We start from the raw sequence: 17,429 nt of genomic DNA, 5'->3' as shown, positions 1-17,429 counted from the left end.
AATTCATTTTATTACTATGGCGAGAGGCCTTTGAATAAACAAATTTCACATGCAAAATCTTTTGGTCTCACAGAAAATGAGTGATTTTGGACTTTGGAGGTCTGTGTTTTCTTTTCACACACGGATATACATACATCATATTCAATAATATTACAAATTTCCTCAAATGGTTCACAAATTGTCATAACATCATTTTTGTAAGCAACTTAAAACAATATACTTAAGGGGGGACGTGCGCCGAGTAGGTAAAAATGGAGGTTTTATGCTATTTTCAAAACATGATCCTGGAGATTCCTTAAACGTTGTAGATAATTTATTTATATATTTTGAAGCCTTATTATCATTTATTTTAAACATTTTATGACTGCATAAAGTATTTTTATTACATAAAATAGTATTTTTTTAAACCTCTCGATCTAATGTTTTAGAATATAGTCATATTTCAGTACATCCATGTGCAGTGGTGTTAAGATTTTATACATTTATTAATTTTTAAACGCATTTATAAAACCATTAGTAAGATTTATGTCGAGATTATTATAGTGAAATATTTACGATAAAAAATTATATTAATAATCTCTGTGATCCCAAATTTGACAAGAATTAGGCATTGTATTATTCAAAAAATGGGCAAGATTTACACATTTTAAGATAATTCTAAAGATACTGATTATAAGCCATGTTTTTGACCATTCAAACGTGATAAACATTATACGAATAATGTTTGCTTTATAATAATTATTGACCTAAGAATAAGGTAGTATTTTTTTGAAATACGCCATTTCTATTGGCATTTCCCAGTGGCTAAGCTACAACATACGGCCGTAGCCATTAATTGACAAACTATAAATGAAGTAGGAAGTAAGATTATTGTAACGCGCGTGTTTGAACATGTACCGTTTTTAAAAAAATCAGTTAGGTACATGTTCAAACACGTGAGTTCACGTGATCTTACTCCCTACTTCTTATTATTAGGTCAATAATTATTATAAAGCAAACATTATTCGTAGAATGTTTATCACATTTGGATGGTCAAAGACATAGCATTACGATCGAGTTATTATTTAGTATTTTGTGTCAGTGGGCATTGGTTCCAAATCAAGTAACATTAATTTTGTTTAAAATGTTAAATATTATGCTGTTTTACCTACAGGGTGTCACATAAGCATTGATTAAATTCATTCTTATACATAGTAAAAATAAAGTAACCATTTGAGGTAACTAGTTCCAAATTTACAAAAGTTATCTTCGCATTATTTATTCCGAGTTATAGAAAAAAACAGCTTTTGGAATCCCTATAGCAGTGATCTCCAAAATTTATGTTACTACGCCCCCTTTTAAAAAAAAATCTAATTTTGGCGCCCTCCCCACTTTTTATAAAAAAAAAGAATACAGACCCATTTTTAAATGGTAAAAATGTACCAATACAAAAAATAAAAAAAAGTTTTAACAGAACTATACCAACATTTATTATATAGGTAGATATTATATGCAATTTTTTTAATATTTAAATTAATTGGTTTTTAATAGTAATTACGATGAATGTGTTTGTTTATTAGCACAACGTTTATCAAAAAATGTAGATGTCATTGAGGAGAGTGCTACTCGTAGCTCTTTTTCTACTAGTAAACGGGCTCGATATTTCGATTTTATTGCAGCTAATGCAGAAAATCCCATTTAGCATAAATATGATGTTACGAATGGGAGCAGTACCTGCATTGCTTTGCTTGACAAAATATGACATTCTTCACTTCGATTCAATCAAAATTGACCTGGGGAAAAGAGTGAAAACTCTGAAATTGTTGTTTCAACGAAGTATATAGTATATAGCACAATAATTCAATCAATATTTACTTTTCAACAATAGTCAGTCCAATCCGGTTCGTGCCTCCCTTTGCAATAGTCTTTGGCTCCCAAGGGAGGTGCGCCTCCTAGTTTGGATATCGCTGCCCTAAGGTAATATAATAACGACAATTAAATTTTCAATACTCTCACCAGTGACGGAGACGAAAACAAAATAATAATTATTTTATAATACTAATTTATTGACAGTGCATTATTTCTATAATAATATAAACATCATGATATTATTATTCGGTTGCAATATTGAATGTGAACGCTTGAGTCATTTGTTCCAGTCCTTTGTCGCTTATTCTATGGAAATATGGCAACTCTGAGCATTGGTTGAACCAGGTTGTGACACGAGGGAATCTGAAGCACAAAATAGCACCAACTTAGTACACAAAAATATATTTCAATTAATACTATCAACTGAAGGTGCTTGATGGATTTTGAATATAAATTCTAATTGATTTAGATTTTGTATTTTGTATTTTTCTGTGTCAAGGAAAATTTTGCAATGAACTTACTTTTGTGGATCAGCAGGGATTATAGTAATCAAGTTGCTGAATGTAGCACAGCAACTCAAGTCAGCAATCGTCATTTGGTCTCCAGCCAGCCACTTCTTGTCTTCGAGAAAAGCGTCAAGGAAGGCATACGCTTCGATTATTTGATCAGCCTGCCTTCGGGACACGCCGAACTCCTTGTGAGCCAGGGCAGCGAACTGAAAACAGATCTTGATATCAGAACATTAAAACACAAATAGTGAACATTAAAAACAATAATGATAAATGTATATTATTACAATTTTATTAATTTTCGATTCGTGTTATTATAGAATTTACATTTTTACTATCGCCCACCAGCATAGCTCCCACATCCTGAAATGGGCCCCCCTACCTATCTCTAAGGTTAAAGGCAATGTTACACTATACAAGCATTTTCTAAATGGTGTTCGATGTAGAATTATTTAGCGATTTTTGTATTTTTGAAAACACCAACTTGAATTATAGTAATAATATACACAAACACGAAATAAGGTTACTAAGGTCATTTACGAGATCACGATCAAGGCGGAAAGAAAATATTTGAAAATCTTATCTTGCAGTCGCGAATACTGCCTGTTGAACTGAGATTAACGATAATAACAAACTAAAATAATGCGAATAGGTACACATTTATGTAGTAATCAAAATGGTATCGCCAAGTAAAAGACGAAAATTTCATATTCAAAAATTTCAGAATAAACAGAATCATATTTTTCGATATAATATTATTATGTCTATAATAATATGTAACCAAAATTCAAAATTCGAAACACGAAACCCGAAATTCGAAATTAAACTTAAAAACTATCGCCTCTTTCGCCTGTTGTTTGTACAGGTAAGGTAATCCACTCATTTTACACAAGATTTAAGAAAAATCAATAAACATCGCATCCACTTCATACAAACTACATTTATACGACAATTTATCTACTAACGTCAGAAAGCGTCATTAAAACTTATTTTTATTAATTAATTCCTACGAATTATAAAACCTATCGGAACAACTTGGTTCCCTGAGATTTTTTTAAATTTATTTTCTTTGTCTACTTATAATCAATTTTTATTTAGTTTTTCCGAGCCTTAAATTATTTATGTTTTAATAAAATTGCATGTGGAGTGGGCATGCTAAGCAAACTGATTCAAAAACTCTCCGTCGATTTATAATAATTTTTCATTCTGCATTTTGCCGAGCATAGATATAAGAATTATTGCTTATGTGTAGGCAAGTGAAACGATATTATTTTACTTATTGACAAAATAATTATATTATTCTACTTTTAGGTACCTAATATTAAGTAAAATTTAAATGTCCACTATACTAATTTAATTTTTTTACTGAAAAATATAAAATGTCACACCACGCTGCATTTGTTCCACTAAGGATTCTTTCCGGGCAGTTAGTAATTTATTGTTATTGTATGAAAAATGATCTACTTTTATTATTTTAACAAAATACGGCGTTAGGTATTTATGTACATTATGTATAAATTAATATCATATAGGAGAAAGTTGTACAAAATGAAGAAAAACAAACTTGTAGCCTAGTGGAAAAAAGGTGTAGTTAATCATCATTAAACTTACTCAAGAACAATCCATGACACGTGATTCAAACCAATACTTTAATTCACTCAAAACAACCGTAGGAGAAGATTCTGAATGAGAACATTTTCTCTGATTGTCGTCAAAAGGTCATATTTATGTCATATTAATAAATACAAATTTAAATATTACCTTAATGTGTTTCATTTCTTACAATTTCTTGTTTTTCTAAATTTCTAAAATCCGCTAATTATTGAGGTAATATGACATGTATGTATGATGGTAAATACACATAGTTACCTACGTAAACAAATTTGTGAAACCATGAACAAAACAAAAAAGTCATAAAAAAGTATGATCGAATCGAATAGGTACTAAAGAAATTCTACTGTCAGAAGAAGTAGACGATTGTGCATATTGTATTTATTGTGATGAGATAAACTTACTATTTATAAATACGAGGTATTTATTGTGTATTACGACGAATACTCAACTTACCAGAAACACCACCTAGCGGAAAAATACGAAGCTTTCAAATTTGGGACCATTAACTGTTGATAATTTACATTTTAAAGTGTTTTAAATGTGAAAACTCCACCTACCAGAGGTACCTAGTGAAATATACTAAGCTTTGGTAGGTGGAGTATTTACCTCAATCAATACGTACAATTAAAAATAACGTTATCTACTGAATTATTATATTTATCTTAAAGGGTACTTTTACCACAGACATTTGGTGTACCCAAATTTGGTTTTATTCTCAATTTCAAACGACGACACTTACAATAATACCATTTTATGGTATTAATATATTTTATCCGAGCATGAAATGTTGATTTCGTATAATCCTATAAGATCGACAGATTGTCAGACTTAGCTCTCAGATATACCCCAAATTCCTAATTTATTCTTGTGTTTAGGTATTATATTACAACATTACTTACAATGATTTCCCTCAATTTTGGAAACAGAATTGCAGAATCGAAATGAAGACGCTGGTCGACTACTGCCCTCTTTCTTGGATCCTTGGGATAAAGAGAATCGTCTTTTCCATACACTGTCACCAAGTACGCGGCGATAGCATGGCTGCAAAAATAATTGTAGTATTAGGTATATAAGTCATCTTTTAACATTGAAGGTTAAATAGAAATAAATAAAAAAATCTTCCAAAATTAACTCAATGTATGGTAGCTAGAAATAAATTTTAGGAAGAACTGGCTGCCTCTCTGGGGTAGGAATCTAGATATCAGGTGAATGAGAAAATGTTATGAAAAGAGGCTTATCCCTCCCCATCCTTTTATCCCAAACGCTACGAAGGTTAGGTAAAAATAAGAAATGGAGAGATATTATTGTATGAGTACATTGTACCTCTAAATAAACCCCCTAACTATGGCCCTGTACTGTGTGGAACTCGTTTGTTCACTATCTTAAAACTCGTTCGACGCGTATGACACGGCTGCCGTGTCCCCGTTAAACAGCCATTAGATGCAATTAGCATGTTATTTAAATGTGGTAATTATAAATGAATTAAAAGGTACGCAGTGACTGTGTTAATGGTCATTAGCCATTCTTCTAATCCATTAGATCCTTGCACTGGATCAAACATTGAAAAAAAGCAATGTAATTCCATTCCGCGAGATCGAACTCTTATCCTACCAGAGACAGACGCTATACTAACTAGACCACGGTGGGTGCCATACATAAATAGATATCTATATAAGAATGGAAATTACCATTTTAACCCCTACGCATATGGGCTTCCACAGAAATGAATTCATATTAACAGGGTGTTTAAGAAGAATGATTAGTTATCCCATTGGGTCCGTCGGTGAAGCCGGATTGTGAGTAGGCAAAGCTGTCATTACCGTAGAAATAGTAAGCTTATTAAAATTGGTGTTTTTATTTATGTACATTACGGAGATACAAAATAACATCGCAAGTTATTCAAATCCAATTAATTATAGGCACCTAAAATGAATAAAGAAGTTAGACCGCCAATAGAAAAATAATTAAAAAATGGCTTTCTCTTATGTGGACCCTTTTTTTCAAACAAATTGTTTTATTTGAAGACAGCATGTTGAAAAATCCCTCTACAATACTTGTAGAGGGATATGTAGGGCAGCGCTCGAAATGGAAAAGTTTACGAACCGGAGCGCTCGACAAATTTTATGAAGATATTTACATTGTCATTAAATCGTGTGTGTATTTTATAAAAACAAGTGTGTCAGATTTTCTATTCTATGGCCTATCTAGCTTAGACGGTCAACATATTTTTTCCACGAGACGGAGCGATAATTTTAAAAATTCCACGAGCCGGAACGGCGCTCCGGTGCGTTCCGTTCCATTTCGACCCCTGATGTAGGGAAATATCTATCAAAAATGTCTATATGCCCATCCCTGCACATGGAGTCGTCCATGCATGACGTCACACCCTAAAATTGAGGGTCTGATATAATGTCATTTTATGACGAAGGAGATAGAGAGGTTGTAGAACGTACTCGTATGATGTCACAAAATAAAGAAATTGACTCTTGAAGACTTGACAATTAATAATTAAATATTACATGAGAATATTATACTAAAATGACTATAGACAATCGATACCATTTAAGTAATTTAATTTTAATGTGGGATGGTAGCATTTGAAAGGTGGTAAAGAATTTTGCGACGATGATTGCAGAGGGGTAAAGTTACCGAAATTAGCGGGACGACCCCTAAGTATAGATTTACTACGAAGTGATTACTGTTTGTGACTTTATAATGTATACAACTTAAACATTCTTTGACTATTATTAATTTATAAGTAACGTATGTTTTTTCCCAATAGACGGTCAACAATCACAACTGTTTCCGGATTTGCCTAAAAATGCTTTATGTCAAAATATTAAAAATGTCAAAGTAGAGTCTGTCTTCTATAAGCTGGCGTGCGGTTTTTCCCCCGCTTCAGCATTCATCTCGTTCCCACTGAAAACTTGTTGAATGAGATGTCACAATGCTTTCCGTGTGACGTGTACGCCAGCTTATAGAATACAGACTCTACATATTATTATCTCCGTAAAAATTTGCACGTTTCATAATTCCCTCACTAGATGTCCGTAGTAGAGCACTACATTTTTAGAGATTGCTCGCTGAGATTAATACTGATAACATTAATAATATTATTATTATGTCGAAAAAGTGACATCTACCCTCAACAGTCATTCACGTATATTATTTTATAATCACCGGGCTATATAAAAGTTTTATAATAAGTGATCCTGTCAAAACTAAAATATTTATTTCAGATACCTACGCCAAAATTCGAATCATTGGTTGTGATTTTTATTAGAGAGGTGAAAACGCAAGTTTTAGATAATGTAGTATATTTCAATCTTTATTATTTATATAAACATAATATTCACTATAAACTGATTTTTATAACAAACTAATGAAAGCTACGTAATAATTTTATAATAATATTTTTTCTTGGTCGTAACAATTTATTATTATTACTATGAATTTTCCAATTCATCCAATTTGAGTCTACACATTGCCATCTGTGATCAAAATAGATAACATTTTTTGTATTTAAAACTTTTCATATTTTCCGATATTATCGCATTTTCCTATTGTTATTTTTTCAATATTATAATATTATGTTTATATTGTTTTTAAATAAAATACAATTTTGCTAACATACCTATCCCAAATAACGAAATCTCCATCTTCAAACATAGGAATGGTGTGTTGAGGATTTTTCTGTAGAGTAAGAAAATAAATAAAACAAAATACATTAATTATCGATACATGGCAATCAAAATATTTCATTAAGTACGCAGGTACACCAAGAAAGATTGTTGACAATCTTATTGAAAGTAAAATATAATATCACAGTATTTTATTTAATGGGTTGGCATTCCCTCTGAGAGGAAGAACTAGTCCTGAGGATCACTAAAATACTGTATATTGTTTTTTTCAATGATTAAAAAGCCGCATCTTGTCAACTTGTTTATGTACATAGGTTCTATAGAGTGACAATCCATTTCAATTACAATTGGGGGCGGTCCAGTGCTCAAAATATGAGGTCCTCTAACTACGAGAGTAATAGAATTAAATTTAACTTGTTCATTATTCGTTATCGCATGATACACAATGATAAAATAAATAATAAATAAAAATATACTTCAGAAAGATATTTACAAAGCGATATATTAGTACTATCAACCGATGGTACTTGATGCAATTTGAATTTAAATTCTAATGGATTAAAGTTTTGTACTACTCCATTTAAGTTGTTTTTGGCGACCCGGGTTTCGCCTTTCGGCATCTTCAGGCACTGTGTCCACTCACCAAAAGGCAAATAAGCGCTGAAGTCATTCGAAGTGAAGTCAGAAGTGGAGTCAGTGTTTATTTGCTTGGAATGAAATGGAATAGTACAAAACTTAAATCCATTAGAATACAAAGAGATATTTTTAGATATTGAATCGGTAGGTACGTTTATGATATGTGTATAAATTGATTCAATATTAAGGCACATTTTACATCTAAAACAATGACAAAAACATCATAAATGTATCATCGTCATAGATGAAGGCATTTGCTTTGCTTATTGCATATATCAGTATCATATAAATAATATTCTTTTTCTTTTCTTTCGACCATGTCCGATCCTAATAGGATCAATTATGGGCCTCCACAGAGTGGAAGTTTATATTAACAGATTTTGTTTTATGAGAAATGGTTGTCAGCCACTTGCTCAACCTATTAGGTCCATACTCTGACTCATACATAAATTGAAAAACAATATGGGTACTTGCCAGACCCAGGATTCGAACCAGGTACCCACGACGCTATAGTCCGACGCTTAAGCCGCGCGGCCATCGTGGGTGTGGATATAAATATATGGCAATTATATTCAAATCTGAATTTTCCAAGTTAATTTAACACAGGGTCAAGCGGGCGGCAGCGGCGTGCGAAACTCAAACGTATAACCGTGTGTGAAATGATTGTAGACCAATTTTTGATTGCCAAGCACTAAGGATAGTGGTAACGAATTTACCTTTATATATTCAGGTGACTTGTGCAGCCCTTTCCTTAAATCGAAATTAATGTAGTCTAGTTTCACTCCAAGTTCTTCTGCTGTCATCATCACGGCGCGTGCTGGTGGACTCGCTTCCGCCATGTATAGTTTTGGAGCCATTTTTTTGTCTATAGAAAAACAACTGAAACAATAATTTTTTAACTTAATTTAACTTTAATTTAAACAATAGTACACATCAGTGCCATGTGATTCATAATTGATGAGTTACATGTACATCGTACGTATTTTATTTCACCGTAGGACAGTTCGCCGTGAGCTTTCTTATCGGAAAGAGATTTTCATTGCCGATTTTCGCAAAATTCATGAATTCAATGATGAAAACCTAACAGGTTAGGTTAGGTACACATAATCCAGTATATCGGCTATTTTTTTGCCGCTGGCTTCCTATGAACCGACAATAACTGTGTTTTATTTAGACATGAATTTTATCTCATTACTATTACGACCCAAAGAGGATGGACTGTCTTTAATATACGACCATATTATATTTCCGATGCAACATTTCACGACGAAGTGTGATACGGCGAACTGCATACGTATAAATTTCCGGACACGTAGATGATGTAGGTGCGGAACATGTCCGAGAATATTTGATTAAATGGAATATATTGATAATAATATTATGTATTTATTGTGCAATTGGGTAGTTAGAAAGAAACATATAATGTATTAAACTTACACCTTCTTACAAAACCCATGATTGTAGAAAAATGTAGTAGGTAATGTAATTTAAGTACATACATATACGTATTTCCATAGCATACCCACTAAAAAAACTCACCCTATACATGTATAAATCATAATAGGTACTGTGTGCCTTGTATATATTGACATCTACGTCATGACACTGTATGCGATTACAGTATTACGTCACGCGCTTTTTGCATGCTGGCGGTATTGCAACGATTTTAGTTCCAAAAACGACCGCGATTACGTGTAGGTATATCTGAATATAGAGCCACAGTTTATAACGATAGTACTAGTGTATCTATGTTAGTACACCGGAATTTCTGGTCCAGATTGCAAAAACAATTTACGGATAACCAAATCACGAAAGAAAACAATAGCAGAGTTTGGTTTTTCAATTCACTATACATGCAAATATGCGAATATGTATATTATAATATTATCAGTCAATATATTATACGATCAACCGGTTGAATACACCTTTGTTAACCTGATTTTATTTCAGAGTTTAATTAGGTAGGCACTTATCACAAAGACTGGAAAATGTCATAGAATAAAATAGAATGCCTTATCTTACTGTCTGATAAACAACGTAATTGTAGTTATTATCAGAGCTGGAATTGAAAATGGAACCTACAGCCCCTTAAGTATTTGGAACTGTGATCGGAACCTTAACTTTGTAATATTGAACCGGAACCATTTAAAACTCGCGGGGTTTTTAGTCATTCATCACTCATGCTGTGGGTCTATTCTATGCTTATCGACCGCTAAAGTGATAAAGTGAAAAATATTATCACCTATCTTGCTGCTGTTAAAATATCGCACTTATTGCAACAATAAAAACCGGCTTCGTGTAATTGTTACAATAAGTGCTAATATTTTGATACAAACCTACCCTAAGTTTGATACTATTTATCAATTTAGTGTTCGATAAGTATAGAATAGACCCACTGGTATCAGTTATTAAAAAAAATAGTACCTACTGAATTTTATATTATATTATGTAAGTAACTACATTCCGATGTATATTTTTTTAACAAAACTGTTTTTCTAATGTGGTTGAATACATAGAAACTTTGGTGTATTTTTGTTACCTTACAAAAATAGTAGAAAACTTATTTTAGACCTAAAATTAAATAACCATAGTATACTTATAACTTGGTAGGTAGAGTTGCTACTTCATAACTTGGCACTCCGGGTCCAGGATGAAAATGCTGTAATTTATTCTAAAAATATTTTTTTACATAATATATTATCTACATATTTTCTTATTATTACATATTATATTATTATAGATCTAACTGTATGCGAGGTAATCAGGCAAAGAGGCGTATCAGTGTAGTAAAAAGTGCAAACAAGTGCAAAGTTACTCTGCGTATACTCTGGTAGGTAAGTATATTGGTAATACTCCCTTATCCCCATTCGATTTTTCAATAGAAATCGATCCTGGAAATTCTGTTTATAATATTAAAATAATAATATTTCTTGTACCTACATAGGTACAATGTTCATTTATTTATTTACTGATATCCTCTTTATCAATATTTACTTAATTTTGATAACACACTGGCACACTCCTAATTCATTAATACAATCACAACGTGACTGGAAGTGTTTTTGTTGTTGAGTGTTTGTTACTTTTTAATAGCATGTCTTTACCTATTTGCTATCTGTTTGATTAGAAAAGTATAGGCGTTGATTATATAGATTATAAATTCATAGTTATTCGTATATAATATATGAAGATAGTAAATAATTTGTGTTAATCAACGAATAGGACACAATATTATTTTGAGACTGGAACACTCTATTTTATATTGAACATACATAATTTGAAAACATTTCATGCATATATACCTATCTACCCACTAGAAAAAGTATTTTTATTTATGTACTTATATTTAATAATATGTAGATAAACTAAAATCTACAACGTTTTCTTGTCAAGTTATTTGTATATTTTATAAAATTACCAGATAGAAAATATGAATGTGTCTTAACTAACTTTCATCTAAATTTCTAACAAAATAAAATATAACCGTAGAAAATTATCGAATATCAGCGCATCTATTCTATACACAAGACTGCTATCGGCGGCTATCGAGGGTAGTTTATGATATTTTTGTATTTAGGTATTATAATTATTGTTACAAAAAGTAAGCCGTCTAAACAGTCAAAACTGTCTATCTCGCTATAAAAGTTAGCACAGCCAAGGGAGGTGTTGTTAAAATATAGCACTTATTGTAACAAGTACAACTAACTTACTGTAAAAATTATAATACTTCAATTCAAAAATATGAAAAACTACCCTCGATAGCGGCCGATAGCAGTATTGTGTATAGAATAGATGCGCAGGAGTAGTTTTGTCGGCTTAGAAGGCTTAGGAGGACATTTTACACGGTAGAATACCTACGTAATTATATTATATTTCATTTCATAAGTTACTGGTGTAATAATTTTTAATAAATTTAATAGTATATTATGTAATATTATAGAAACCAAAAAGGTCTAACACAAATTATATACAATGATGTTACTTAACGTTGAATTTAATTCAAAATATATCAAAATTAAATTACCCATTTTACTTTTTGATTAAAAATAAACCATAAAAATACAGTCTCTGTGTTCAATCACATAGTTTTAATTTCAACAACTATATTGACATTAAAATAAGTCATTCAATAGTTGCATAAAAATGCTGAATTTAATTAAAAGGATGCCAAATACGTAATTGGTCAATTATCACATTCGTTCTTAAGTTATTAATTATAATTAACAAACCATAAATATATAAGTGGTATATTTTTCATTTAGAGAGTCTCGTTTGTTATTTTGCCCACAGTAATAATTACAGTGGTAAAAGTTAATTTCATTTGTAATTAAATAACAACAACGCCACTGTTTTATATTAGCTTATTGTAAATCAGAAACAAAAAACAATATATTCTTGATATATTTATAGTAAATAAATTCAAATTGACAAATTCATTATTAAAATATTCTTCTTGCCGAGTGTGACTTACATGAATGAGATTAACTTGTGGATGGTTTACTCTTCAGAAGTAAACTGGTGTTCAACGTGACTAAACCGGTTCGGAGTAAAGCTAGCGACAAACTAAATGAGATAAACAGGAGAATCTTTAGCACCTTCCGGCCCCGGCTATCAGCATTTATGGTACGTCACAATATTCATTAGATATTACTATTTTTATAGTATAGGTTTTACATAAAATCATATTAATATTGCTGTGTTAATTACAATTAGCAAACGTCTTCATTCTTGTTCAAGATAGTTAGGTACTGTCGCTGACATGGATTTCTTCGGACGATGACTTTGCATGTAAAATGAGTCAGTGGTTTACAAAGTTGTTCTTTTCACAGCACCCTTTACGAATAAAATATTATTCTTTGATGGCTTACCTTAAAAAAATTATAATAAATTATAGCAAATGATAACTCAAATACCTATTTTTTCACGGCTTAAAAGTATGAAAACCAGGGCGTCGAACCGTCATTTTTTTTTGTTTCGGATTTTGTTACGGTTTAAGTAAAAACATATAATATAACGGTTTTTTCGGTTTTCGGTTCAATTCAGAGTGATTAATTTTAAAATGTTTTTATTTGTATTAAAATTTATTTTCTACCATAATTTTGAATATTTTATGGTATGATAGCCCGGCGTCACGCTCCGAAATCAATGGTTTTGCTACACCGCACAACCGTGGCCATACTTTTTTTTATATTAATATGAAAATTATGTCGAAATCCGTCACGACAACTGAACGACATCTGAAGTGGAGGGTGAGATCATGTTAACGCGCGTGTTTGAACATGAACCGAACCGAAAAAACGATATTTTTTTCTGATTCGGATCCTGTTTTCGTTCCGACAAAAATAATCGGTTCAGTTCCAGTTCAAATCCCTGATTTAAACCTTAAAATATGTACTATCGCACTAAACATTTCTTAGCTCTTAGCTGTTAAGCCAAATTGTACCACAGGTGAAGTTTTTTTACTGTGCCTGGAATAAACTTATAAACAAAAAAATACTTTTATTATTATAATTTAATTAGGTATTATCTTAAAATAATTGTGATACTAGGACTCACGTATTCAGGGAACTCAGAAATAATTGTTCTGAGCGTGTATTGGGCCCGCGAAACAGCAACGTTGCCGACTTCAAACGCACAAAGCTCGAACTCGACAATATATTGTATGTCATAGTAAGTTAGTCTAAACTCTATTATACTCTATGTTGCATGTTTTAAGACATTGTTATGTTAGGATTTGTCACAGAGCAAATGATAAAATAAAATAATTGTTAGTCAAAATTGTAATGAACAATAGTTAAAATGAAATGCCAGCTAGTTTGTCGATAGAACATGAAATTATAGTACTTTTTAATCTCAAAGCGTATAGACTCGGTTTTCGGTTAACTTGAACTTAATTATGAGATGAGGCAAGGAATTGTCTCATCTCATAATTAACTTTAATAAAATGCCATTTGTAACCTCGTTTGTAATATAAAAATATAATATTTGGGCGCCTAAGTGTGTATTTTACAAATAGAAATGAAAAATGAAATAAAAACACTGCATAAATTTGTTAAAAAGGTGTTAAGTATTTAATTATACAACACAATTAGATACAAGATTTAAATTTTGAAATGATACAAAAAAAAATGGAAAAATTAATACAACGTTGAAATATATTCGATTGGTACGGTGAAATAGAGTCTAATTGGTTTTAAATTGTACTTAGCTTTATTTTAAGTTGAAGGCTGCATTTTCAGCTTGGCTGGATCTGTTGTTTGTAAACTTGTCCCCATCCGAAAAGGAACATCAAAATGGCGAAGAACTGTTATTTAAAGTTAAGCCGGGAGAAATCCATCCTGCGACTTTTACGATGTCTAGGTACACGATATAAAAGAGAACTCTGCCATTATTGGTAGCAGTTACCCGAGTCCCCTGATCTTAGAAATCGGGAGCATCAGTTAGTAAGTTGTTCTCGTAAATAACTAGCCATTGACGATGCCAATTGGGAGGGCAATAACTGTGTTGAACATGCGTAAGGTGAGTTTACGTTATTTTATAAATTCTTATAATAGGATCTACTCAGAAAATTCGGTGTACCATATAAATCCTATATTTAACTACTTTTCACATTACACTGATTTTTAGGTGTTTAAATATTGTTACATTAATGATATTGGTATTAGTAATAGGTACAATAATTGTTCTTTTCTTGTCATATTTTAGATGTCTAGAATTTATTATGTGTAATGTTTTTACGAGCAAATTTAACTCTAAAAAATGGACAAGAATAATTGCAATTATTGGTGCCATATCAATGTTTAGATTTATAGTGGAACAACTTTACTTAACCTTGAAATTGCGCAGATTGCATTTTCTTCTACTGTACACGAATTACATAGGGTAAATTAAATTATTATTACTAGTATTACTTCCGACTGCTCTTACATGAAGCCTATTGCATCACTTTATCTCGCTCGGCGTCGTTCTAACTATGTCATATTTTCTGTCAAAACTATCGCATATGGGGTAAGCTTATAGCATCTACCAGAGCAAAAATTCAAATATTAATCGGGCGATATAATCCACAACTAGTATAGATTTTTTAAATTAAATTATATTAATTATTGAATGTACAATTTATTATTTTAATTAGAATGTTTGCTTACGAAATTGAAGATCACTAACTCGAATCTCGTGCTTTGTAAATTTTGTGTTGTTCAAAGTATGTTTGGGTCCAAACCTAATAAAGCACCATCTAATAGATTAGGTTAATTAAGTTAGTATACTCAAGTTAAGAAACGACTTCAGGACGTGGCTAAAATCTGCATCGGATTGTAGAAGTAGGTACTGAAAATAAATTGTTATCAGTATATTATATAATATCGTATTTTAAAACCACTCTGTGATATTTTTTTTTAATTTATGGCTGAAAATTTACCGATGTAGCCCATTTAATATGGCTGCAAACTCGAATTATTCAAAAATTATAAAGGATATGATCGTATAATATACGCTTTATTATGTGAGTGGCACATATGGAACATTTATTTTGTAATATCTCGGTGCTTCAATATAACAATAAGTAGTTGATAGTTTTTAGTTTAGTTTAGCTGATATTGTTACAAATCCATCACCATGTTCAATAATAATTGAAATTTAGACCTCTGAGCTATTTTGAACGTTTGTATGCCGATAATACCTTTTGTTTTAGTCTTTAATGGGTCGAAAATATATTTTTTTTTTATAATCTGAACAATTTCGAAGTAAATTTATCAGAATAACATAAGTTGACCTTTGATCAAAATATTATTATCGTTTTACGTATAACAAATATAAAAAAACTGATAAGAATAACAACCAGTTAAAATAAATAATATTTATTTTTCTTATCAAACAAATGCATCGTTCTATGTCCATAAAATGCACTTTCAAGCAAAACGTAACGGCCCATTTTCAAAGCATTAGCCTAAACTGAACATTCCTTAAACGTTGTAGATAATGTATTTATATAATTTTTAAGCCTTATTATCATTTATTTATTTTAAACATATTATGACTGCACAAAGTATTTTTATTACATCAAATAGTATTCTTTTAAAGCTCTCGATCTATCGTTTTAGAATATAGTCATATTTCAGTACATCCATGTAGGTACAGAACCGTAACAGGTATAAAACCATTAGTAAAATTAATGTATAGTGAAATATTTACGATAAAAATTACATTTATAATCTCTGATCCCAAACTTGACAAGAATTAGGCATTTTATTTTTCAAAAAATTTGCATGATTAACACATTTCAAGATAATTCTAAAGATACTGATTATAAGTTATGTCTTTGATCATTCAAATTTGATAAGCATTCTACGAATAATGATTGTTTTATAATAATTATTGACCCAAGAATAAGGTAGTATTTTTTGAAATACTTACGCCATTTGTATTGGCATTTCCCAGTGGTTAAGCTAAAACACACGGCCGTAGCCATAAATTGACTAGCTACGAGGGTGGGTCAATAAGTCCTTAGAAAAGCCGACAGGTGGCGCGACTAGTACTGTAAGCGGTTTGTTTTCATGCAGCGGCACTACCGATTCAGTATGCTGCGAAGTTTCAATCAGATTGGTCGGGTTGTTGTGTGTTTCCCGTACATTTAAAAAAAAAAATTTGCTTGTTTACAAAAATGGAGAAAATTGAGTTTAGAGCTGTTATTAAACATTTTAATATAAAAGGGTTAACAGCAAAGGAAATAAAAAATGAGTTGGATTTAGTTCACGGCACATCTGCTCCTTCACTTGCAACTATTTATAACTGGTTAAATGAATTTAAACGTGGTCGTACATTAACAAAGGATGAACCACGCTCAGGACGTCCTGTAGAGGTGACTACACCAGAAATGATCAATAAAATCCACGATATGGTGTTAAGTGACCGAAGATTAAAGTTGAGTGAGATAATTGAGATTACAGGGATCTCAAAAGGTAGCGTCATTTCTATTTTACATGACAAATTGGGCATGAAAAAAATTTCTGCAAGATGGGTGCCGCGTTTGCTCACAGTCGACAATAAACGCAATAGGGTGGTGGCCTCTAAAGCCCTGTTGTCGCTCATGCAACGCAATCCGGATGAATTTTTTCGTCGCTTTGTGACTGTAGATGAAACATGGATACACCACTTTACTCCCGAGACGAAAGAACAGTCA

General features: G+C 31.5%; 2 protein-coding genes across 2 annotated transcripts in view; one reads left to right on the top strand and one right to left on the bottom strand.

The window, feature by feature from the left end:
• LOC147074252 (uncharacterized) overlaps positions 1–12,973 on the bottom strand; it is a 58,716-nt gene extending 45,743 nt beyond the window's left edge. Inside the window, exons 1-6 of the mRNA XM_085943937.1 lie at positions 12,720–12,973; positions 8,965–9,127; positions 7,606–7,664; positions 4,871–5,012; positions 2,370–2,563; positions 2,119–2,211 (exon numbers count right to left, since the gene is read on the bottom strand). Coding sequence (XP_085800063.1) covers positions 2,119–2,211; positions 2,370–2,563; positions 4,871–5,012; positions 7,606–7,664; positions 8,965–9,105 — 629 coding nt within the window. The 5' untranslated portion in view covers positions 9,106–9,127; positions 12,720–12,973. The remainder of the gene's footprint in view (positions 1–2,118; positions 2,212–2,369; positions 2,564–4,870; positions 5,013–7,605; positions 7,665–8,964; positions 9,128–12,719) is intronic.
• LOC147074236 (uncharacterized) overlaps positions 1–17,429 on the top strand; it is a 626,724-nt gene that overhangs the window by 67,062 nt on the left and 542,233 nt on the right. The window lies entirely within an intron of this gene.

This window comes from Rhyacophila brunnea, unplaced genomic scaffold (genome assembly GCF_057557595.1).
Source record: "Rhyacophila brunnea isolate RB1 unplaced genomic scaffold, BYU_Rbru_1.0 scaffold_16, whole genome shotgun sequence".
Taxonomy (NCBI): domain Eukaryota; kingdom Metazoa; phylum Arthropoda; class Insecta; order Trichoptera; family Rhyacophilidae; genus Rhyacophila; species Rhyacophila brunnea.
Note: the sequence above shows the minus strand (reverse complement) of the source record. Positions and strands in the feature narration are given on the sequence as shown.